The sequence below is a fragment of the Typopeltis vanoorti genome, chromosome 3, assembly GCF_054136105.1.
Source record: "Typopeltis vanoorti isolate ZY-2024b chromosome 3, IOZ_Tvanoo_1.0, whole genome shotgun sequence".
Taxonomy (NCBI): domain Eukaryota; kingdom Metazoa; phylum Arthropoda; class Arachnida; order Uropygi; family Thelyphonidae; genus Typopeltis; species Typopeltis vanoorti.
In genome coordinates this window covers 68242680-68269791 of record NC_143551.1, presented here as the reverse complement: position 1 = coordinate 68269791, position 27112 = coordinate 68242680, and the positions used below count along the sequence as shown (strand labels likewise).

Sequence of the window (27112 nt, the reverse complement as noted above, 5' to 3'; positions counted from 1 at the left end):
CCAGTTCTCCTTGAATTCTAATCACTTGAATTTTGAAAACTCAAAATTTTAAATTTTGAGTTTTCAAAAGTTTCCAAAAGTGGCTTGAGACAAGCTTCAACTTTATTCACAGCCTACACTGAAGCTTGCAATTCTTGTAAAACCATATTAAAAAAAAAAAAAGTCAAGTCCAACTTGGATAGGGCTAAATGGAGAAAATTTGCTACCTGCCAATGTGGCAGTTTTGCTTTCTGTCTCTCTTAAAAGCTGTAGGGCTTAACTTTTGTCCATCTGTGCTTCTATCACTTTCTCATCCAAATGCTAATATTGCAACATCACCTAAAGATAAGGCTAACCTCCTAGCATTCTTCTTCTTCTCATCCAACTCCTATATAGATGATACAAGCAAAGTAACATTGCATCACATGCCTCCTATAGCCTTCCACCAAAAAGGGCTTCTAGTTCAGATGGAATCCCACCATTTGTGCTCAAGAGATGTGTTCCTGAACTAACACCTGTTTCTTATCATCTATATGTTATATTATACTCATCTGGCATCCATCCTACAGCATGGAAGCAAACCCCCAATGCAGCCAATCAAAAAAAAAAAAAAAAAGTGATTAGCATCTACCATCCAAACTATTGACCTATTGCTTTCATCTGAATGTTGTCCAAAGTAATGGAAAAGGTCATCAAACAATCAACCTCAACATTGGGAGAACTGTCAACTAATCAGCAACTACTAATTTAGATTTTGACATTCAAGATCTACAGTAGATCGCCTGGCCTACATCACCCACCTCTGGACATGTGCCATAGGATACCAAGCTATTTTAAACCTGGTTTTAATCCATTTCTCAAGTAAGCAAACAGACAAACCAGGTTTAAAATAGCTTGGTATCTTTAACATATATTATACTCAAGGTAAAAAACTTTCTACATCTATCTCTCATCCTGAGATTTTATTTAATAAGGTCAAAGCACCTTATGGTAACTTGTTTTGGTAAAATACTTATAAGCTCTGTATTACTTAATCTTAGTATTTCTAAGCCTGGCTCCCACTGATGAGACCTCAATAAAGGTCGAAATCGGTCTGGGTAGTGGCCCCTTGCCTTGAATGCATAGCATCATACATCTCCTCAAGGAGATGTGCTTTGCATTAAGGGTAAATATTAAGAATAGTGATCAGAGCTTATTCCACCTTTACCACGAGTTGCCTAAGACTTGCACTACTTTGCGGGTCACCCAGATTTGCACTACTTGCAGGTGCAAACTTGACTTACTTGTCTGTTTGCTTACTTTGGAAATGGATTAAAACCAGGTTTAAAATAGCTTGGTATCTTTAACATATATAACAAATGACCTGCTCTCTAACCTTGAATCCTGTTCACAGTTTTGCATGATGGCATTTTCCGCTCATCTTATTCATATGATAAACCTAGCAATATTCAGATTTGCACTACTTGCAGGTGCAAACTTGACTTACTTGTCTGTTTGCTTACTTTGGAAATGGATTAAAACCAGGTTTAAAATAGCTTGGTATCTTTAACATATATAACAAATGACCTGCTCTCTAACCTTGAATCCTGTTCACAGTTTTGCATGATGGCATTCTCCACTCATCTTATTCATATGATAAACCTAGCAATATTCAGATATTCAAACTACTAGATGTTCAAACATCTCAAGCTTCAAGGTCATCTATGATATATATATTTGCATTCAGATTCTGCAATACACTAAGTACCTCCAATTGTTCAACTTCTGTTCTTATATCCTACAGCATGTCATAATATCTTCATTTGGATAATATATCCTTGCAAAATGATCACTCAATAATTCAACAATTTCTTCTGCTGCCATTACTTCTCTGCCATCTTGCACTCATTAAAGTTATCCTTTCATAGTCATTCTTCCTCTTACTTCCCACATAACAAAAAAACTTTGGGATTTTCTTTTACTTGTTTGGCTAATCTCTTCTCATAATCTGAATTTTCCCTCCTCACCATGCTGGTCATCTTTGTTGCCTGATCCTTATACTGTTCACGAGTTAGCTGCTCACCTTTCTCCTTATATACCCTCCACAATATTTTCTTCATTTGCAGGTTTTTGACACATTACAGAGTTATAAAAGTTACTCAGAAAATTGATGCCGTAACGTGAAATACACTGACAGGTAGTGATAAGGAGGTGAGAGTGTTATTGTATTGTATTCGTCACTAATCTGGTTACCTGGATAACTAGAGGCAAGTGATTAAGGCTCTCTTAGGACTTCAATTGTTGACTACATGGACATTTGAGGAGATATGCTCTGCAAAGGTTGCCAGATGGGAGGAGAAGTAGTAAATCGATTGAGACAAGTTGATGAAAGAGGCCTATTAGATAGATATAGAGGAATCGTTGCATAGGGTAATAGGTGATGGAAAAAAAAGATCATCCCTGGAATAAGAGTCATGTGAGTGAGGAACTGAGGAAATTAATTTGTTTGGATGTAGAGTAGTGAATGAGTGTAATGCACTGCTGAATTGGGTGGTGGTGAGTGCATTACACTAAATCTGTTCAAGATCAAGGTATGATATATTGTGGTCTGTGGAGAGTTTGGCTTTCCACAATGAGTCTTGTGTCTTGGAAATAATACTAATCAGTTTTGCTCAGCAAATTGCCATCTTATGGTTTGCCTTCCTCCCTTTGTGATTTTTATTGTCAATTTTCTCCTAGGTTGTTCACTTTATTGGAACAAAGTGTACTATCCCTTTGTTAAAACAAATGGTACCATCCCTTTGTCAGAAAATGTACTCTTATCAAATCAGTATAATCTGATATTATTAAGAGAGACCTCCTTTCTGAATGCGAGCCCTAACCAATTTTTCCAAAATCTTCACCACCACTCCTGAGATACCGATTGGTCGATAGTTGGATACACCCTTGTGCAATGGGATTACCATACATTCTTTCCATTCCTATGGAATCTGGCCATGGATGTTTGTGATTGCTTCTGAAAATACTAGTGGTGGTGGTGATGGATAGTAGATGGCGTTGGTGGAGACGGAGAGTTGTAGAGTAGGTGCCCTCCCTCGATGAGACTTGGACTCCCCTGGAGGTCCAAATAATAATGATAATCTTCCCTGTTTTGAGGCTCGAATTACTGTATTTTTTGCCTTATAAGACATGCTTTTTTGTACCTAAAATTTATCTGAAAATTAGGATGCGTCTTATGAGCTAGTGTGCCTTATACACCGATGTGTTTTTTATGTATGCACAGTTATGATGTGTCATTGCTTGTCAGTACTGCATGAACGTTAATGGTCTTACATTTAAACTAGTAATCAATACATTATTATATTTCATTTTTTTTTTATAACTCATTGATTCTATGAAGCACAGACATAGCTATATGATTGCATTTAGGCATAGTGTGATTAAGAACAAAAAAAAATGATAATAGGGCAGCAGAGTGGCACTTGGGGCCTCTGCCTATAGAAAAAATGGTATGAACTTGTAGGAAACAAGAGCAGCAATTAATAGAAGCAAATTCTAAAAAAAAATTTTTTTTTAAATCTCTGGAGAACCGGCGAAATAGCCAGAAATTGTAAATAATTTAAGCACTTGAATAATGGAATCGAAGAAGGTCAGGTTGCTGCATATCTACAAAAACTATTATTCAATGAGCAAAATTGTTGGCAACAGAAAGAAATAACATCGATTTTACAGGGTTGCGATCATGGTGTTTTAGATTTATGAAGAGAAATGATGTATTCATGCATGCATTATTATATGTTAGGTTTTTTAATGATTTGATGATTTTTTAAGAATAATTGTTTTCTTATTCAATAAATATGCATGTATTAAATTTTAAAATAAAAAAAATGATATTTACAAAAATTTTGATGCATAATTCATGCATTTTATACTGCAAAGATTTTTTTTTTCCCCAAAACAATTCAACATGAAAAATGTAATTCATCCAATACTACAGTGTGTCTTTTAAGGCAAAAGATATGGTATATAGCAGTGTTTCTCAACCTTTCTAAGCCCAAGGACCAGTAAAATACCTAAAACAATTCTACAGACCACTAAGTTACAGAGGCATCGCTTGGGGGGAAGGGAGATCTGCCCTGGGTGGCACTTTTTTTGGCGTTTAAGAAATATTGCCATACTGTCTTTAAAACAATAACTGAGTGATGAAATAGACTTCGACAATGACATCGACGATTTTGCGAACAGAAAAGCAAGAAAATTAACATTTTCGAATGTTGGAATTAAAGTTTTACTTCAAAAATAAACATAGTGTTTTTAATTTATTTCCTTATACATCGTTTTGACTTTTTGTAATTTTTTCAAAAACTCGTAGGAATTACCAACATTTCGGATAAACTGTGCCATTTATAACATAATAAATCTAAAAGCATGTTTTGAATACATATGGAAACAAATTTTGAAGTAAGCGATTAAAAATGTATCATCAGTGAACAAAGTTTTAATTTTTATTAAACAAATAAATAATATGATATAATTATGTTACTACTTACTTTAAATGAAGATGGTTGAGCTTCTCAGCCCTTGCAGAGTTGCTAGATATCTGGCTCAATATTGGTCAACTTCAGTCGAAGATTGGCATATACACTAAGACGATTTCTGTATTTTGTTTTTATCTGAAGAAGTAGTGAAAATCCTTTCTCACAAAGATATGTTGTAGAAAACTGCCTGACGATTTTTAATGCTTCTTCAGATAATGCAGTAAATTCACTTCTCACTGACGGCGAGTCGAACCAAGATCACTGAATTGCATTTTAAGTCCACTGTCACTTGAAAGCTCAATTAACTGTTATTTTTTCGATAACGAAAGGTCGTTCTCGTGACTGCAAGCCTGAAATGGATCGCGAACCCACAGAAATTTCTTATAAAAGTTAGGAAAATATGTTTCAAAATTCCATTTCAGATTTTTGAGGTGGTCACAAACCCTTTCCAGAAACTCAGAATCAACAAAAATATCATTTTCCACTAAAAAGGATTCCAATGTTGGAAAGGGTGCAAATTGTCTGTCTTTTACATTATTAATCCATAAAACCAGTTTTTTCTCGAGTGCCTTTATTTTGTTGTAGGTATCAAGAATAGAATTTTGAAATTAAGAACTTTAACTGTTCTTAATTTCAGAAAAAAGTCTGAGAGATAGGACAGTGTTGATAACCATTCTTCGTCAACAAGGAGTGATGCAAAATCAGAATTATGTTCATTTTTTAAAATTCTTTATTATTTCGGCAACTCTAAGGAGTCGACAGACTCATCGAGGGAGGCCCTAACATCATGTCAAGAACAACTATTCGACATTCACACAGTATCTATCACACCTTGCCTTGAACTCATTCACGGTCATAGCACCCACAACAGACTCTGGCAACTTATTCCACTCATTCACCACTCTCCAAGCAAAAAACCTAGCTCTAACACCCCTGCTAACCACATTCTTGCCCAGCTTCCATGTATGGCCCCTAGTCCTCCAATTTATTTATTTATTCGTATGGAGTTTCCTCCCTTTTTCTCACCAGTCAGCGAACCCCCTCATGGTGGGTTAAGTATTTATGGCTGTAGATCCGTGTGTGTTCACAGGGCCGGTTTGCGGGATGAAAAACACCAGATAAACTGGCGGGAAAAACCCTACTGCCTGCGCCCAAGACCGGCTAACTTGGCTATGGCTGAGGAAGATCCTCAAATTCCTCACGTCTTCGATTCCTTGTTTCCCGTGACTGGGAAACAAGGAATCGAACTGGGGAAGGAGTGTCCCAGGTTCGATTCCGTGAGGAATCGAACATAGCACAGTTTTAAATTCTGGTGGCATTCCTTTGGAGGCTAATGCTTCCCTATGTATGAAACAATATACTGATTCATATCCGGAGCTACTTCCTTGACCATAGAAACAACCCTACTGTGCCTGCCTGTAAGGGTGCGAGCTCCATCCAAACAGAAGCCTATACATTTTTCCCACTGGATCCCTTTGTGTATTATGTACTTATTGAGAGCATGAAATATTTCTTCTCCAGTTGTTCAGGATGGCAAAGTTCTACAAAACAGAATATCATCATCATGAATGTTGTTATCATGTGCATATCTTATGTAGCATATCAACTGCACATCATTGGTAACATCACTAGTCTTGTCTATTTGTAATGCATAATAAGGGCTCTTCTTAACTCTCGATTAACTGAGATTCTATGTCACCCGCCATATCATTAATTCTACGTCCGGCAGTGTCATTTGAAAGAGGAATCAAATCAACATCTTTTAGTAACTTGTTGCCAAATATAGTTTTTACCACATCTTTTATTGCTGGAAGTAGTAAATTTTCCCTGATAGAATGAGGTTTCCCTGTTTTCGCTATGTGCAAACCTAGGAGATAGGATGCTTCCAGTGCCTTGCTATTAATGGAACCCATGGCCGAAATTATGTCTTTCCCATGATTTAATGTTCCTAAGCGCCACTGAAAAAATTCAATTGGCTTATTTTTCACATCACAATGTTTAGTTTCTAAATGTCGTCGGAGTTTCACAGGTTTCATGCACTCGTTTGACAACACTTCATAACACAAAACACATTGAGGTTTCTGTTCACTTTCATCTCCACACCAAGTAAACCCGAATTCCAAATATGAACTGTTATATTTCCTGCTGTATTTAATTAAATTGTAAAAATTTTCTTTGAACTGCTTGTTTCTTCTACTTTAATAGTATTAGATTTACTTGCCGTTACAACACGTGCATCACAATTAGTGTTAGCATCACCTGTTTCATTTGCTCTTCTTTTCCAAGTCCTAGTTGTAAGCCACTTTTCCATTATTAAAAAAATTTTCCGAAAAATATATAAATACTGGGATTAACTCATGACACACTTTATCCAAGTATCACTTAGCACTTCTGAAGATATACTGAGCCTTGGTTGAATGAGGGAAACCTTCAATAATAAAAATCAATAAACAACAAGCAATTGGTTGAAATGTGGATAACACATGTTCACTTCAAATCTGACAAAACAGCAAGGGAAGGTAGAAGCAATAAAACTATATTGTTGTTCACTTCACCCATCTTTTATTATTCGTCATTCTGCCGCTACAAATTTAGCAGCAGAATTTCGAATAATAAAGGGGAGGTGAAGTGAACAACAATATAGTTTTATTGCTTCCACCTTTGAACATTCTGAAGCTATTTGTTGGTTTTTTAAGTCTCCATTTGATTTCAATAATTTTTACTTATTCAATTTTAATTTGTTTTGTTTGGATAATTAAAAAAAATATTTATTTAATTAATTTAAGTCTGCCTGCTGACCACCTGTCCCATCGTCGTGGACCATAGGTTGAGAAACACTGGTATATAGCCTGGTCAAAAGAATAGCCAATTCAGCTGAATACTTTTAGTACTCGTGCTGATATCCCATCAGTCCTTATTACTGAATTCTTATTCAGTTTGTGACAGCTCCAATACCACCTCTTCATACACCTGATTTTCATCATTCACTGAAGAGGTTCCAGCGAACTCAATGTTACATACACCAGGTTGATAGTTTTAGCAAAATGGGCACTCATTTGAACAACCTCAACGTCTATCACCCTCACACCATCTGCATTCAGAATGGTGCTGAACAGCTCATTTCTTTGAGTATAACTGCATGGCACTATTCAGCAAATTGGAGAATAATCAGTTTCCTTTTTTCCAGGAGATAAGTAGAAAGCTTATATATCCAAAAAACTAAGTCTTGGCTGTTTATTTCTATTATTGCCATACTTGCACAGTGTTATATACTGTACTGGGCTATGCTATACTATGCTGCTTCAAGAGCTTTCCTGGATTGCACTATTATAGTGCAATAGTTAATCTTTACGATCAACTAATTACCTTCCCTAAAGAGAATCCCACTCCCTTTTCAGCTAATAAATAGTTTTAATGGGATGTGTACTAGACATATTTAAATAACTTTCATGGCATACACATCAAACAAAAAATATAGAAATTTATTTTAAAAAATCCAGTATATTTCATCTGTTTTCAATTTAGTTATCATCTTGTCTTGTGGTAATTTATGAAAGACTTTTGAAAAATCCAAGTATACTACTGTATATGCATCTGCCTTATCCTGTGAATTCATCACCTGTAGTAGTACGTACAAGGAGATTGCTAAAATATAACCCTACTCCCCTTTTAACAAACCCATGCTGACCATCATAGTCCTCATCAACCTCTCTCTGACATCTTACTACAATCCAGATTGGCCTATAATTTGTAGCCTATCTTACCCCCCTCCTCCATTTGTGAAATGGAACAATATTCCCCATTTTCCACATCTTTGGTACATCCATTTTACGACGACTCATGTTAAACAGGTGTGTCAAGGGTGCCATAAATTCCCTGAAGTATTCCTTCAAGACATTTGATAACATATTGCCATATCCCACTGCCTTATTAACAGTCAAAACAATAAGAAAATCCCACTGCCTTATTGTTTTTGAACTGGCTAATTTCTGCTTGGTCAAGACAGCAAAAGTGCTCATACTGCACTTTTGCTGCCTTGACCAACTAACATGCCTTACTGGCCTGCTCTTTATACTCTTCATGCAACTAACTATTACTAACATTCATCTTATGTTGCTTCCACAGTGCCCTTTTTTGTTCTAGATTTCATGTTTAATCATTTCCATTTTATTCCTACCTTCTTTAACCCTTTCACTTTTGGAATATATTCAGACATTGCTACTGTTAAATAACTAGAATTTCTATTTCCATTCAACTCCTCTTTTCATGTCATAGCTCCCAGTTGTCATCTAAGCTTTTCATAATCACTGCCCCTATTGTTCCACATGTATCTCTTCTTCATAGAGATTCTCATAGGACTGGTTACAATCTTCCTCCATTGGCAAGCGTGATCATCTCATGGTCACTCACCAACTGGGAGAAGAATAGACACTTAATCACATCCTCTAATATTATGATCAGATCTAAGACTCTCAACTATTACATATTACCTAAGATAGTTGTCCCTTAAGAGAATTAAAACAAATTATTCTCTCTGTTCCCCTGATGCTATCTCTCATTCCAATCAGTGTTGTCAAGTGTTGTAATTAAAATCACCATTCTCTTTACCAAGCCAATATGCTTATATATTTGTTGCCACTCTTTACATTCCTTGCCCTATAGCAACATCCAGCCCAGACAAGAAGGGGAGGTAAGATTCCCTGGCCCCACAATTCTTAAGGACCTGGGCATTAGTTGTTTTTTTTTTCAGGGGGGGTCCAGTAAGTTCTTTTCCCCAGACCCAGTGTTAGCTGCCAAGATCTCTGGCAACACCCAAGTAAATATCTCATCCCATCAACCTCCACCTCACACCGTTTATTTATTTATTTTCTTGCAAAATTAAATTTTTTCTTTAAAATGTGAGTGTTCAGATTAATTTGTTCACTACTGTATTTCCCTCATTTTTTTAAGTAATAGAAAAACAAGTTTTTATCAGAAATGTTTTATAAGATTGAAAAATCCAGAGCCGTGTGTGTGTGTGTGTGTGTGTGTGTGTGTGTGTGTGTGTGTGTGTGTGTGTGTGTGTGTGTGTGTGTGTGTGTGTGTGTTGAAGCATTCATATATTCAGATTATCCCAAAAAAGGGGAGATAGAACCTACTGTCAAACTATTGACCAATTACTACCACCTTAGTCCCCTCTATAATAATGGAGAAATTCATCAATTGTCTCAACATCTCCACTACCTACAGGTCCACCAGTATGGATTCTGCCATTCAAGGTCTAACTTCTTAGCCTACATCGCTACTGGACAGTGCTATTGAAAGTTCAGAGAAACGTACTGTCACTTTTGACATTTCCATAGCTTTGACTTGTGTCTGGCATTGAGGCCTGCTGAACAAATTGCCTTCTTTTGGTCTATCTACCACCCTCTGAAATTGAGTATTTAGTGTTCTCTCTAGTCATTCACTTTGTCATGGTGGATAGCTCTCTTTTTGAGATTTGTCACCAATAGGAGTGTGTTAGGACTCTGCTCTTTCTTCTACTCTTTCTCCTGTACATAAATGACCTACTCCCAGTCACTTAATCCTAATTACAGCTTTGCAGATTATAGTACTCTCTTATTCGTGCCACTCATTTGATAAACCATACAGTTCTCAGACATCCTGTGCTTCAAGATCCTCTATGAACACTGCCTTAAAAATTGAATTGCAATAACATCCTTTAGTGGGGGATGAGGACAATATGGGTACATTTAATGCCACTAGAATGCAGTCTTACCTTTTCTCTCACAAAAGGGATCTCAGCTCATCTGTCCTTACCCTCAGTAATAAACAAATCACTAGATAGGATCAGATATCTTTGCTTGGGCTAACGTTTACCTATAGCCCCTCCTGGCATGAACACATCACATCAATAGCTTCCTCAACATCCAAAAAAATTAGGCATTCTCTTCCACTCTAGATACTATTCACACCCACCTAACTACTAATAATACAAATCCCATATCTGTCCATCCTAGAATGCTGCTCACATATTGAGAATGATGCATGTTGATCCCTCTCTTATAGGTGCATTTCCACCTCAATTGCACATACAGTGTTTCAACACTGAGTCTGTTCTGCAGGCACTTTCAGTGGTCACTGCTCCATTGAAGTGTCAGCTATCATTCCTCTATTTTCTGTTGGGTATATTAAAATGAGCAGCAGCTTCCTGACATCCCTTTTTAGTGTAATTGCAAATGCATTACTGAACTTTCTTCTACTCTTCCTCTTTTATTCCATCTGTCCCTGTCCTCTGAAACAGCCTTTCTCATGAAGTATTCCAAAATAACTGCAACACTTTGAATAATGTCAATAAACTTCTGTCTCAATCCTCACTGCATCCCACACACACAGCACTGATGTATGTATAGGTCCTGTCCTTCAACCTCTCATGTATAAAGTATAAAGGTATAAAAAATGTGACTTATTTTGAAATTACATACTTTTCCCTTCCTCTCCCACCCCAAGAAAAAAGTAATCTACATGCAATTTCATTATCATGAATCATAAAAACATTAGCCACCAGCACTTCCCTCGTAATCTACACAATTTCATTATCATTAATCATAAAAACATTAGCCACCAGCACTTCTCTCATTGTTATCACTTAAGTCTTTAAAATGAACTGACTGAATTAGCTAAAACCCCCTCTTATAATACTAGAGATGTACCATGAAAAAATCAATCTTCACTTCTGTAGATAGGATTTTAAGTGCTTTATATCAAGCATTTTAGATTTATGGATAAGAATACTTTGTAGATACTTGTTAAAATCTTAATTATTAACAAAGATTATAGTTCTACATATGTAAATTTGAGCAAAAAAGACTTTGGTCATCAAAGGACCTTAAAAAAAAAAAAAACACCCTCAACTTGAACATCACTTGACATTAATCTCATAGTTTTGGCAATTTCTTCTCCAGAAGGATAGATGGTTATAGTTAAATTGCCACACATTGTGTACTTGCAGAAGATGCTCTATGGTTTAGCCTTGTCCATTGTTTTTTATTTTATATTTTCTAAATTTTCTTGTACTATAAATTTTACAACCTCCTTTGTTGAATTATGTATAAGAAGCCTTATTGAAACCAAACATATGCTTGTTTTGTTATTATTAGTTAATCCTTTTCCCCCTATTTTATTAAACTTAACCTCCCATTCATCTTATCCATTTAACATACATACGATAAACTGATTAAGGTTCAGATTATCTGTGTCCATACTTGACTCGTAATGGAAGAAACAGACATCTAGGGATAATAATTAAAATGATTTTTATTTAAATTATTAAGCCAGTATTTTGCCTTGGTTACTGTGACATCTTCCTATGCTTAAAAATAACAATATGCACATATATATTTTAACTAAAACAATAGTAATTAGTTTCTGAGTATCCATACAAGGTTAATGTCCATACTGACAAAAATAGAAAAGTACCTCCCTCCCCCTCCCCATGATTTGAGGAGTAAGCTATTGGCTGATTCAATAAACCGTCTGAAGCATTAGAGATCAGAAACAGTTTACATGGTTCCTTGGAAGATTCTTCTCTTTTTTTTTTATATATGTATATGTTTACTTTTAATATTCAGAGAAAATTTATAAATACATGAATACGTACTAAATGACTAATTGGATTACTTGTGTTTCTTGGTTTTCTAAGTCTTTTTTCTCTCTTCCTCCCTCTATCTATCTGTGGTTATCCTGCATAAACAGAAGTTTACTGTATTTTCATTTGATATTAGAAAAATCCTTTATTGCAGCTGAAGCAAGCTTATTCAAGTAAAATCATCCTATTGATTCATTTACAAATAAGGCTGTGGATTTGAACCTGCAGTCTTTTGGTAAGTAGCACTTTTTACCATTTGAATCACTGAAATTGGGCATTTACACTGATGGTTTCAGCCATAGTAATTCAGTGAAAGGCTCTAAATATTATAATTTGTGCATTATTATTCTAGAAGTAGTACATTGCGTGAACAGTTCATTTATTATTTATCTACTTTGGATGAATTCACTTACTGTTGTAGTGAGTAAACAATTTTCCTGTGAAGTTTTTTCATTGAAAAGTAAATATATAAAGTAATGCATGCTTCTCATGTTCTTCAACAATTTCATGTTGAAGAAAATGAGAATTGCGCTTGTAGCGTATTTAATGTGGAAATAAATAGCAACTTTTTTTTCTTTTCTTTTCTTTCCACTACGGCCACATTTGGTAGGAGAAAAGTTCATGTTTGTTTGTGTGTCTTTGGTCTAGTCTAAGAACATAAATTTAGTGCATTTAATTTCTTCATTTTCTAAAGGAAGTGCTACTGTAAAAGGAAGTTTATAAAGTTCAGCCATGAAGATGACTCTGTTAACTATCTTGTTTCATCTATGCATTTATGACCTTGTATGAAGCCTTGACTCTAGAGGCTTATTACTTGTTAATGATAACCAATTTGGATTGCTGCCAGAAATGATTTAAAATTATATAAAGTTATTTGGAGAGATGAACTTAACATATTTCATTTAAAATGCTTTATATGAAAGCATACCAAAGAATTTGCTAATTCTGACTAAATGCTACACATGGAAACTCATTCATACTATGAAATAACCATGAATGTATTCATCACAAAAGTAGTGCATTTTTTTTTTTTTTTTTTTTTTTTTTAAAGTAAATAAGGGAGTATGACTACAATATGATATAGTCAGTCTTACTTTTAAGTTTTTAATTTCTTAAGGTGAACTAGGTACCTCTTTTGCAGCTATACATGTAACCAACATATGAACAATAAACTTTTACCCATATTTCTTCCTGACCATAATAATAGATGCCCATTTTAATGGGCACACTACTGCATGTGACCATCTCTATAATGTATGTATATCTTAATATATAAATAGCTGTATGAGAACTACTATATGAAATATAGCCTTATAGCATAACATTAATATGCTGAATGAAAATATCAATATGTTGAGTGGATCATAAAATAAGTATTTAATTTTTTTCTCCTTTCATATATTTAAAAGAGATCAGGATGTATGTAATTCTAAATATCATTATCAACAATTTCTTGATGTGTTTCCTATAGGGATATACAGGATACTATGACAGTATCCTGCATAATTCTAATCTATTACATTTTCCTCAAAATCAGTATCATTTCTCAGTACTCCAACATTGCCATATCTTATATTTCTGTATTCTAAGGTACTTCTGACTGAATCAATCCACCTAGATCTTAGTCTTCCAATGGGTATTTTTTCTAGTCGTCATGGTATCAAACACCATTTTATTATATTATATTAACTCTGTTCACACATTCTAACAATGTCAAGTTCCTTCCTAATATCTTCTTTTTTTAATACGATTCTACTGTTGATGCCATCTTTGCACTCCCCAATTTTTCTCAGAACTTTCATATTTGTGTTTTTTGATCATTACTTTATTTCTAACATCTCAAAGAGCCTCCATAGTTCAGTTTGGTATAGACAAAACTCCCCTTTGGTTTGAAAGATATGAGTTCGAATCCCATCTAGGATTACAAAGAATCTTTATCAGAGCTTTTCAACTGAAGATGAGTTAGCCAGTCTCATGTAGAAGTGTTTCCCTTCCCAGAAACTTAGTTTTTTTTTTTTTGTCCTGAAACTGGCCAGTGGAATACACACAATTTACAGACAAAAAAAAAACATTACAACCAATTCTAATATATTGTTTCATGAGGTGGTGCTAAATGTCTATGTGGGCATCCCAGCCAATTATCATCATATGATAAAAAAAAAAAAAATTCTATCTGCTCAGTGTTGTGTCCCATTCTTCTTATTCTATTCTATTAACCTTCTTACCTACTGGCTGCGCCATTTATGTTGTGTCCCATTTTACGATTTTTATTCTATTTTATAATTTCCTCTTATCTATGTTCTTCTATTATCTACGCACGAGATATCACCAAAACTTATACTAATATCTTAAGTTATTTCTTCCCTTAGTACCCCTAATATTTGTATTTATACTGTGCCTTTTGGGATATTTAGTTTAAGATATTATATACAAAAACAAGGAGAAAGAACTCAAATATGTCTGAAAGTGTAACTATATTGCAGTCGTGACACTTTATCTCATTTCTTAACATTAATTTCCCGCGTGATTAGGTTCGTATTTTTCAAGTGGTGCATTGGACAGCAATTTCAGACATATTTGAGTTCTTTCTCCTTGTTTTTGTATATAATATCTTAAACTAAATATCCCAAAAGGCACAGTATAAATACAAATATTAGGGGTACTAAGGGAAGAAATAACTTAAGATATTAGTATAAGTTTTGGTGATATCTCGTGCGTAGATAATAGAAGAACATAGATAAGAGGAAATTATAAAATAGAATAAAAATCGTAAAATGGGACACAACATAAATGGCGCAGCCAGTAGGTAAGAAGGTTAATAGAATAGAATAAGAAGAATGGGACACAACACTGAGCAGATAGAATTTTTTTTTTTTTTTATCATATGATGATAACTGGCTGGGATGCCCACATAGACATTTAGCACCACCTCATGAAACAATATATTAGAATTGGTTGTAATGTTTTTTTTTTTTGTCTGTAAATTGTGTGTATTCCACTGGCCAGTTTCAGGACAAAAAAAAAAAAAACTAAGTTTCTGGGAAGGGAAACACTTCTACATGAGACTGGCTAACTCATCTTCATTTGAAAAGCTCTGACAAACTAACATTAGCTTATTACAAGTAATTAGGCTATGATCCTATAATGAGTATTACGATCATGCCGCCATAACAATTCAACACATAAATTCACTTGACATGGACAAATAAGATTAATTCACACCATTTGACTATTCAAACTTAATTTGATTAACTAAACCATTTACTGCACTAACACAAAATTAGTATTACGATCATGCCGCCATACACATTCAACATGTAAATTCATTTGACATGGACAAATAAGATTAATTCACACTATTTAACTATTCAAACTCAAGTAGATTAACGAAACCTTTTTCTGCACTAACACACAACTATGACGTTGAAAGTTTATTTTTTCACTTGGTTAGAGTATAATAAAATTAGTTTAATCCTTTATCCAAGTGTGAGCAAACAAAGTTTGCGCTTGAAGTATCTTCAGGACTAGGGTAAAGTGATACAACACCAGGGCAACTCGTTGCAAAGGTGGAGAAAGATACCAACACTCCTAACTCAGTATCTCCTATAATGCAAAACACATCTCCTTGCAGATATGTCTAATGTTATGCATTAAAGGAAGGGCCACTACCCAGACTAGTTTCGACCTTTATTGAGGTCTCTTCAGTGGGAGCCAGGCCCTAGTGGAAATACCAGGCAGAAGCATTAGTAGGTCATCTCTACCTATAGGAGTTGCCAAATGGTGTGCCACCCTTTTTTAATAAATTACTCTGGATTTAGAGAAAGATGTTGAAAGTTTATTTTTTCACTTGGTTAGAGTATAATAAAATTAGTTTAATCCTTTATCCAAGTGTGAGCAAACAAAGTTTGCGCCTGAAGTATCTTCAGGACTAGGGTAAAGTGATACAACACCATTGCAAAGGTGGAGAAAGCTACCAACACTCCTAACTCAGTATCTCCTATAATGCAAAACACATCTCCTTGCGGATATGTCTAATGTTATGCATTAAAGGAAGGGCCACTACCCAGACTAGTTTCGACCATTGCAAAGGTGGAGAAAGCTACCAACACTCCTAACTCGGTCGAAACTAGTCTGGGTAGTGGCCCTTCCTTTAATGCATAACATTAGACATATCCGCAAGGAGATGTGTTTTGCATTATAGGAGATACTGAGTTAGGAGTGTTGGTAGCTTTCTCCACCTTTGCAACGAGTTGCCCTGGTGTTGTATCACTTTACCCTAGTCCTGAAGATACTTCAGGCGCAAACTTTGTTTGCTCACACTTGGATAAAGGATTAAACTAATTTTATTATACTCTAACCAAGTGAAAAAATAAACTTTCAACATCTTTCTCTAAATCCAGAGTAATTTATTAAAAAAGGGTGGCACACCATTTGGCAACTCCTATAGGTAGAGATGACCTACTAATGCTTCTGCCTGGTATTTCCACTAGGGCCTGGCTCCCACTGAAGAGACCTCAATAAAGGTCGAAACTAGTCTGGGTAGTGGCCCTTCCTTTAATGCATAACATTAGACATATCCGCAAGGAGATGTGTTTTGCATTATAGGAGATACTGAGTTAGGAGTGTTGGTAGCTTTCTCCACCTTTGCAACGAGTTGCCCTGGTGTTGTATCACTTTACCCTAGTCCTGAAGATACTTCAGGCGCAAACTTTGTTTGCTCACACTTGGATAAAGGATTAAACTAATTTTATTATACACAACTATGACATTTTTACTTTCCTATACATTAACAATAGACATGCAAAATTCTCAGGACACTTAAATTTTCACATAACATTAACACTAGCCAGCTTACTATTAATATATTCTGTCAGATACTAAAGTCCTAGTATAAATTTTCCTTGGTCACTTCAACAGTTCCGTATTAGAATAATGATACTTATCACAGATAAATTTTAGTTAACATTAGATATATTTCACAGTACCTTTCTTTCTTGTGTTTTTCATATGGGTCTTTACCTTCTTCTGATTGAACTAGCTTGGTGTAACCTCTCCGATAATCTGCTACTCCTACGTTCCTTTTTGAGTTGAACTATGCTTGGACACACTCTGAATCATCTATATATCGGCTGTGCAACTCGCGACGTGGATATCGATATTTTTTTACAGCTTTCCGTTTTTCGTAGTTGTCACTGAAGTTGGAACACAAAGAATATGCTTTCTTTTCCTTGACTTTATGGCATTCTTCGCTTCTCACATGGGAAATACGGAACCGAAATTCCGCTCACTTTTGTTTCCGTGTTGTGGCGTCGGAGACATAACTCCAGTCTCGCCACTCAGGAAAACCCCGTGAAATCCATACGAAAGGGCTCTCCTGGAACAGAATCCAAACCAAAACCAAAAAAGCCCCGTGGGGGGGGGGGGTTTCCAACCCTTTTATACCTGTTCTCCTAACGGCACTTTTTCTAACTTCTTTTCTCCGCCCCCTACTTGTTTTTACTTCACCGACCAATTACGATGGCGTTTTTCTGCCAAACGTCATTTGATCGGCAGGCCCATAACGATGTCTCAATCCGGGAATTGACCCTAAGCGATTTTCTGTTGTTTTTCTTTGCTAGCCTCTAATTTAATCCCCTTTCCAAAATTTTTCTATGAACTTACTTAATAACTTAATCTCTAGCCTCTCACATACCATCTCTTATGACTAATCCTTTTCTGTCTTATTTAACTTTTCTCATTTAAATTATATCACAATATTAATATATTCTTTCTTTTGTTAGTTAGTTTAACAAAACCTTTATATTTTATATATTTTATTGGATGCAAGAATCTTTCTTTTTCTTTTAATTAATTCAACTATTATCTTTTATGCAGGGTTTTAATTTATTTTATTTATTCTTCATGTTACACCATGATAGCTGAGAATTCTATATTCTCAAGATATCAAGTGTAACATCAGATACATAAGGTTAAAAGTGAATTGAACACCACCTTATACACTGCTGCTAGTTTCATGTTTTTTCTAATTTTTCTCTTATTCCATATAAAGTTATTCATCAACTGGTTTCCCTACCATACCAGCTGTGCAGATATCTGTTATCTATTTCCATATTTCATTTGCTATCTTCACTAAAAATTTATTAAATGGCTGAAATATTTTACTTGTTGTATAGTTTCTATTGAGAATGCAGTTAGTTTTCATATTCCTGCCTATTTTCATAGTTTTGGACTATTTTGTGATTGATTTTCATACTAAATTTGTTGCACTGTTATTCAGTTTAGTTAAAGATTCTGGACCTTTGTCTGCATTTGTTTAGGAGTGTGACATCTTTTGCATGAAGCAAAGAACTAAACTTGATATCTCCAATTCTGATATCAGGTTTAATGCTACTTTCTTTCATAATTATTACTATTATTACATTTCCAGAGAGTCAATGACTCATCAACGGAGGCCATATGTCACTTACACCAGTTGTGTTCTATCTTTTCTTACGCTTGTTCATACTAGATGCACTCGTTATTTCAGAGAACCATGAGTGAGTGAACGGAACAGGCAAACTGTTCCATTCACTCACTCATGGTTCTCTGAGAGAAAATCTATCTCTTACTTATCCTTTTCTTAACTTTCATGGAGGCCCCCCCCCCCTTCTCCCACGTTCCATATAATGAAAAAATTTATCGACTGATAAAATTTTTCATTATAATCACTATATAATTTTTGTAACTCTTCTTTGCAGCCTTTCCACAGCTTCTTTATTCACTCCACACATCCAAACATTTATACCCATCTACATAATGTGATCCATATAGATGATGAATAAAAGTGGAGATAGCATGCACTCTTGTCTTATGCCTGATGTTTCTTGTGTTATTTTCAATATCTAAAATAGCCCAGCTTGAAGGAGCAAGAAACCCTGCAGTAGGCCTAAACGAGAGAGAGAGATTTTTAAGGAGATGAAGGTGACTTGCATGATATTGACTATAGAAATTAATAATAGCAGTACCGTGATCCATATTTTGTGGGTTAGTTTGAGTGTGTGTGTGTGTAGGGGGTGGAATTCCGTATTGTTAATTATGTTGGAACTATAGCAATAACCCAAGACCATAAGCAAACATGGTCGCAGTAAGGAATGGATCAAAACAGAACTTAATGGCTCTGCTAGCTAGTATATAATACCACATGGCTGGAAGTGGGGTAATGGATTTATTATTATTTCTTGAATATCTCCATGGAGTCACTCATGGCATTGCTCGTGCATACCTGTTATCTCATTATATAGGTAACTCATTCACCATCTTCTAAGCTAAACATCTTTATTAACAAGCACTCATACAATCTCAATGGGTAACCTCTTGTTCTCATCCTTCCTGCCATGTATTGAAAAAAAAGTCTTCGGTTTCAGTTCTGTAATACCTTTTTAATAACATATGCTTCTGTCATGTCCTCTCACCTGTCAGCTAATTTTGAAGCCCATAGACCTTCAATCTGTTCTCATGAAGAGCATTCCATAGACCTAAGACAGTCTTGATCACTCATCTCTGTATCCCTTCCACCACCACTTCATCTTCACAGAATCTTGGAAACCAAATCTTCACACAATACTCCAGATGGGGTATTATTAAAGCCTTATAAGGGGGGGGGGAGACTATAATAACTTCCTTACATTACTTTGTCAGTATGTTCTTCAACAGCCATGTGATGTGGCTGCTTTTGCAATATGTTCTATAATCTTCTACTCCTGAGCTCAGAGTATTTTTAAAATACTTTGGCTTGAGTATAGAATTAAAACAAGAATATAGTTTCTTCTCTGTTACAATTTACTTGATAACCAAGGGGAAAAAAACTTTCTACAACTATCTCTTATTCAGGTGAGGTGATTTTAAAAATATGGTGATATATACCATTATACTACTTGTATGTAGAAAATATGTGACTTCTCTATTGCTTTAACCTCAGTTTCTTCCTAGATCTAACTCCCATTGAGGAGGAGGAGACTCGATAAAGGTGAAAACTGGTCTGGGTGTTACTTCTTCCCATAATGCATAACAATATACACTTCTGAAAGGAAGCATGTTTTGCATTATGGGATACTAAGGTAATTGATATGAAATCAACAGTCTCCTTATATAAGTAGCCTAGTCGTGATGATACCTCACATGGGTATAGGATTAAAATAAGAATATAATTTCTTGTCTCTTATAATTTACTCAATAACCAACCAAAAAGCTTGCTACAAGAATGTTTGTTTATATCCATTTTATTTAAAACAACTGTTACCTATACAGTTTATGTCGACCCCCACCCATAAAGGTTGAGAAATTGTTTCACATTTTAGTATTTGTGAATGGAATAAGGGATAGACAATCTTGAAACCCTGCTCTAGATACCAAATATTTCACTTTTTTTAGTTTCCAAAATAAGCAAGGTGATGGTCTTGCATTGGTCAGTGAAAGTCATTAATTATTCACAGTGGGATTTTTTTTTCCCAGAAGCAAACATACTTTAGATGGTTCTGATAAATCAAATGTATATTCAATTGATCAGTTCTCATGGATAATCCCCTGCTAATGTTAAAGAAATTTCTTTTGAGAAAAACTTTATAGAAAAATTCTAAGTGATCCTCCAGTTTGAATCTGAAGAAGATAATATCATTCATTTAAATGCAAACTACACTTACATTTAAAGTATAGTTTGCTAAGAATATATTATTCTTAAGAATTCAAATATAATACTAATTTGCATAAATTTGCATAAATAAAAAAAGCATTTTTTTTTATTTATGCAAAAACAAGTACTTAACTCTGATGTAAATTGCCAAAATTAATCTTTTGATCAGTTTTTAATAAAAAAATTGCAAATACCAACCTGTATTATCAAAACTTATACAATCCATGCAACTCTTAATAGCTATTCTCTATGCATCTCTTTAATATATATATATATATATATATATATATATATATATATATATATATATAAATTGTATTTCATTTGTGACTCCCATTCATGAAAGGTTGTTGGCCTATGGTACATTAGTATTGTGGGTGGGCTAATAGTTTTAATTTTTTTATATTTTTATTTATATGTTTACCTAGTCTAGAACCCCTGCTTTAGTGACCAAACATGGTTTCTAGAGCAGGGCTTTAAGCTACTTTTGGGCCTCCAGTATTATGTAGGGCAGTGATCTCGCACCAGTTGATGAAACTCATCTCCTACCTAAAGACTGTCCCAAACATCCATACCCACGATGGGATTCAAACTCATGGCTATTTGGTTAGAGAGCAGATTTGCTAACCACTTAGCATAATTGTTCCTATGTTGCATTAAATGCCTTTAAAATGAAATACTGTACTTTGTAAGTAGTGTCCTACATTTTTTTTTTTTTTTTGGTTATTTTATTATGGGCCTTTTCTCTATTTAAAAATTATGTATAAACAAAAATTATAAACATACATTGCTTCTGTATATCTATTCACCTGAAAGATAAAGTATTTGCTGTATGTAAGCATATCCTGAATTCAGTCTGAAAGACTACATTTGAAAAAATAGGGGAAAAAAGCAGAAAATGAGAGAATTTTGAAGTGTACAATTGGAACCTTAGTTATTATACTATATATATAATAATAATAATAATATATATATATATATATATATATATATATATATATATATAAAGAGAGAGAGAGAGAGTTTTATTCAATGAAGAATTATAATAAATGTTATAACATTTATTTAAAATTTAAGAAAATAATGCATGAGAATAAGTATTTCAATACATTTAACTGACAATTTTTCTAATTAAAAATATGTTAGCCATTAATAATATACTGATTTTTTAAAATTTTTTCCAGATGACTACTGAGGATGTTGATTCTTGCAAACGATTGGGTGTTGAAGATCAGCATCCTTATGCCACTCTTGCTTGGGACCCATCGCAATTAGCATACTTATACCATCATGCAGCAACCACGTGGAGCAAAATGTCAGCTTTTAAACCATTAGTTCCATGGGTCACCAAAGATGGAAAACCTGTATATCTTTCTGCTTCTGATTTATCTCCCTTAGTAAAGGAAAGGTAAAATTGGTTGCATAATTTCAAGTGTTGATTTGACTTAAAATTAGAATACAGTATTGTGTAATTCTTTCACATTCCATGCAATACGGAGTGATGCAAATGCTTAATAAGTTCTTGCTAGAATACCAAAAAAAAAAATTATATAAATGAAATTTTACATGACAACAGAATTTTTAAGCATTTTGGAGTCTATGGAGTTTGGTACATGTTCTGTGTATAGTTATACACACATAAAAGCAATACATTTGGCTATCAGTGTAGCAAACATTTTAATAAAGGAGACATTTTTAGGAAAATAATAAAGGAGAATTTAAAACATTTTGGAGTTTAGTGGAGTTGTGTGTGTTGTTCTACACATGTCAAAGCCATTTGAATCTTAGTCTGTCAAACATGATTTTAGTAACCCTTCTTTCACTGTAACAGACTACCAAAAAAGTCCATCCAAAACCCCATAGGTACAATGCCATTTTAGAAAAAATTCGCTAAAACAAACTGTCTACCACACCAAACTAATTCATCCCATTTATTGTGTTTCTTTCCTTTAAGTTTTTCGGTGTTGCTGGCAATGGGAACATTTTAAACATTCATATTATTATTTTAAAAAAATTTAATTTTGATACTTTGCGCAAGAATGAACTTGTTTTAAAAATTTATAAAACTGTATACAATTCATGTCAAAGCATTTGGTATAAATGCCTGCTTTCAATGTTTCGATTTTTAATTGTTTTTTTTTCACTGGTCCACATATTGTTCACTAATGAAAATGCTTGTTCAGTGGGGGGCATTTGATCCAGGGAGACATAAGCAAAATTGAACGATTTTTAAAATGTTTTTAAAAGATACGTCTTTATCTGTGAAATATTTGAAAATTTCAATTGATATACATTGGCAGGACTCGTCATTTTGTCGGCATTCTTCGATCTTTTCACTGGTGACATAACTTTACAACATGTATGCACGCACATCAACGACGCAGCCATATATGTTGTACTGCTAGTGAAATGACAGTTTCATGCTTCAGTGGACCTTGTGCTCAATTTCCTATTTCATTTCACAAAATAAAGGACAAAATGGCCATTTTATTAAAAAAAAATAAAGGACCGTGAAATAAAGGACGTATAGTCAACGTACGTATAGTTGACTTTCACTATAGAAAATTTGTAGAGACCTGGGAAGAGTTTGTTATAGTGGATAGTTTTCTATAGTCCATTTTCTTTTCTAATTTCATTTGTCTGTAGGACTTCTTTTGGGATTGTTTGGTAGTTTGTGATAATGAGCAATTTTGTTGTAGTGATGTTTTCTATAACATGAGTTGACTGTGGTATGTTTTTTTTTTAATATATTTAACAAAACAACATCTCTATTTTTTGCAAAATGGAGCAATCAGTTTTATTCATACATGTTTCTTCTATCATATCATTTGTTAGATACAGAGAATGACAAATATATTTTTGTGTGTGTTAACTTTAAGTATTAATTAGCATACTCAAAATTATATCTGACTGTCATATGATATGATATAAAAGAAATACATGTACAGATACTGATTTTTGAATTTGCTGGAATTTACTTTTTTTTATGCATTGAAATGTCAGCCTCATTAACCATACTTCATTTTTATTTTGGGAAGGTATACATTTGTTATTCCCCTTTCTTGGGACTGCAATGAAATTCATGTACAGAACCACCCTGTGTGTGTGTGTGTGTACACACACACACACACACACACACACACACACACACTGTAAATTCCCCTTACTGACTTGTATGTTTCTGTCATATATCCTCTCATCAATCTATTCCTCAAACTCGAAAGACTACATTCTCTTAATCTTTCTTAATGTGCAGTTCCATAGGCAAGTTATCTTGGTCATCAGCCTCTGGATCTTTTCAACTGTCTTCTCAGAAATCAAGTGATCATGTCTGTGCACAGTAGTCCAGTTGTGGTCTTATCAGGATTTTGCAAATTTAGTGGAAGAATAACTTATTTTTTCTTTCCAGTAAGTGTTTTCTTCAATAATGAAGTTATCTGATACATTGACTTAACTACCTTAGCGTTGTGGTCACCTCCTTTAGACTTATCACCTCTGTACATTGCTTTCTGATGTGTTAGTCAGCCACTCTCCTATCCATGTCACAAGTTTACTTAGCATACCCATTCCTTTGAGTTTAAAAAAAAAAAGATCTGCTAATGCCTTTTATTCCCTAATGGGTGCAGTTGAACAGGCAATTTTTAGCCTATCTAACTTTTGGAAACTAAGGAGCAGTCAGTCTCCACCCTTACTAATTGGACATAGCTGGCCAAAACTATCAATGATTTTTGAACATTTATCTGCATAAAATATAAATGTTAATTAGAACAAACTACAGTCATGATTTTAATAAGAAACAATTTATAAATAATATTAAAGGGGCGAGCAGATTTATATTTGATTTATTAAATTTTTATATAATATTTTATTTTTTGTAAAATTAAAAGAATGACCCGTTGAATTCAATTTATTTTAACTGACAAAATACACTGCATTATTAAAAATAATGCACCATAAATTCACCAAAAATGCACCATATTAGCTTCCTCTATTTCAAAGTTCTTAAGTAGTTATGATAGGAAGTTTTGATATTTAAGGAAAAAACACAAAATTGCTGTAAAATATTTGGTTAATCACCTAATCTTCTATTTACATATTTGGCTCAGTGGTCTGTCATGGTCAAGTAACCTTGCTTCATAGAAATCCAATTAATGATGCGATAGGACAGTTAATCCCATCTGTATACTCTGTTGTGTCTGTGGATTTGAGTTATTTACTAGCTAGTGTGTGTCTTGATTAATTGGAGTTTCTGCGAGGAAAAACAGCTACTTCCATGTGAGACCAGCTAACTCACCTTCAGCTGAAAAAAAAAAAAAAAAAAAAAAAAAACCTCATAAAGTAGAAAAATAGAGGATATTATAAATCCATCATTATTTCATAGCCAAATAAGTGAAATGCAATTTAAAATTTTTGAAACTGACTAGAGACCTTATGAGAATATAACCTTTAACATCAACTGAACTGAAGCAGCAATTGGACCATGGAAAGGAGGAAAAGAAGTCATGGAGGCAATCCCATTTTGCACCCTTGTAGTGATAAAGGACAGGAGACTGAGAACTTGTGTGCGAAGGTTGTTCTGTGGAAAGGGGACTTGTATGAGGATATGATCTGAGTTACCAGGATAATGTCCATAGTATACTTAGAAGGGGGAGCTTGTTAGTAAGAGGTCAAGTGTATTGGCAAAGGGGATTGCCAGGTATTCTGGTAGAGAGATCGGTGATCTGTATTAGGTCATAGCTAATGGCAAACACCTCAGCATCCCTGCCTGCTCAATTGGTGAAACTGTAGAAGAGAAACCAATATGAATTGTGGATGTTGAAGTCCCAAGAAGGATTACCTCACTATTGGAGTATTTTGACTGTAGAAAGTCAAGCTTTAGAGAGAGTTGAAGAGTTTGGAGGTTAACAGAGTTTGGAGAGCAATAGAGAGAGCATATGAAAAGGACAGGTTTATTTGGTTCGGAAATTTTGAGCCAAAACTGATCAAACAGTGGGATTTGAGGTGTTGCATGCTCTGGAAAGAAAGAAAGAACTGTGTACTGTGTAATAGTTTAGGCAATTTAGGTGAACAATGCTTGTTGAGGTTGCCAGTTGGGGTTCTGATAAGTATAGTAATTCTGGTTTACATAACTGTGGTTCACATTGTTTATATTGCTGTTTAAGCTACTACAGATGTTGAAGTGGATGCAGAAATAACAACAAAAACGTTTCTTATGTTTTTTTTAAAATAGTTTTTATGGTTTTTTTAAAACTATTTTTGTGGGAGAATTTTTGATTGATGAAACTGGAGAAGAGAAGCCAGTATGAGTTGGGACTTCTGCAATGGACATTGAAGTCCCAAGAAGGATTACCACTATTGGGGTATTTTGAAGGAGGAGAAAGCATAGCAGGTCAAGAGTGTTATCAGTAACTTTGATTGAGGTCCAGAAGACATGATTGTTGTTTTAGCAAGAGGCAAGTTTTCTGCAGTTGGATGACTAACTCATTGTGTGAAAGCACTAATCAGATTGTGCAGGATGAGTAGAAATCAGAAGAGATCATCCCACTTGGCATCATTGTGGTACTAAAGGACATGAGGCTGAGAGAATTTTATTTTATAGAATAGAAAACTTGGACAAAGCTTTGGTTTTAAGTTGCCAAGAGATGAGAAGAACTGGTATTGCATGGTATACATAATAATTTCTCTTAATTGGTTAAGGAAGAGTCAAGGATATTGAAATGTTGGTAAGGATTGTCTTACTACCCATAGGAATCAAAGCTATTTTTTTTTTTTTTTTAAATTATTACAAACAATTCATCAGCATTTCTTCTGTCTTAGTTAGTGGAATTGGAAAAGTGGAAACCAGTTTTAAACATTGGAATCCTCGAAGCACATGAGTGAGCTCAATCTCACTGCTACAGTAAGATTGAACTCGCAGTCGTTGTAATGAGAGCTGAGCATCCACTTGGCCAACTAGGTCGACAAATATGGAAATATTATAGACTACTTATTTTATTATCTAAGCAAGACTGGCATGCCTGGAAGCAGTTGAATAAATTTATATAGTACTAAAGAGAGAAAGAACTCAACTAAAACACTAAGCTATTAGTATACAAGATAGTGTTCAAATTAATATCAACATATGGATCAGAGAGTTGGATTAGAAATAATAGCTAGACATGGAGACCGCAGATATTGAGAGTTGAGAGGGAAACTTAAAACCAGAAGAGAGAGACACATATATAACAATTAACTTCCCTTTCTCAATATGCTCACAAAAGGTTGTTACCTATAGCACATTAGTACTTTGGTGTGGAAGGTGGAGGGGTGCTAAGGCCTCTT

The 27112-nt window shown here is 34.5% G+C and overlaps 1 protein-coding gene across 1 annotated transcript in view; it reads left to right on the top strand.

Annotated features, from left to right (window-relative positions):
• Positions 1–27112, top strand: part of LOC150108236 (ski oncogene-like) — a 124085-nt gene that overhangs the window by 38624 nt on the left and 58349 nt on the right. The window contains exon 2 of the mRNA XM_090415689.1: positions 21976–22199. Coding sequence (XP_090271815.1) covers positions 21976–22199 — 224 coding nt within the window. The remainder of the gene's footprint in view (positions 1–21975; positions 22200–27112) is intronic.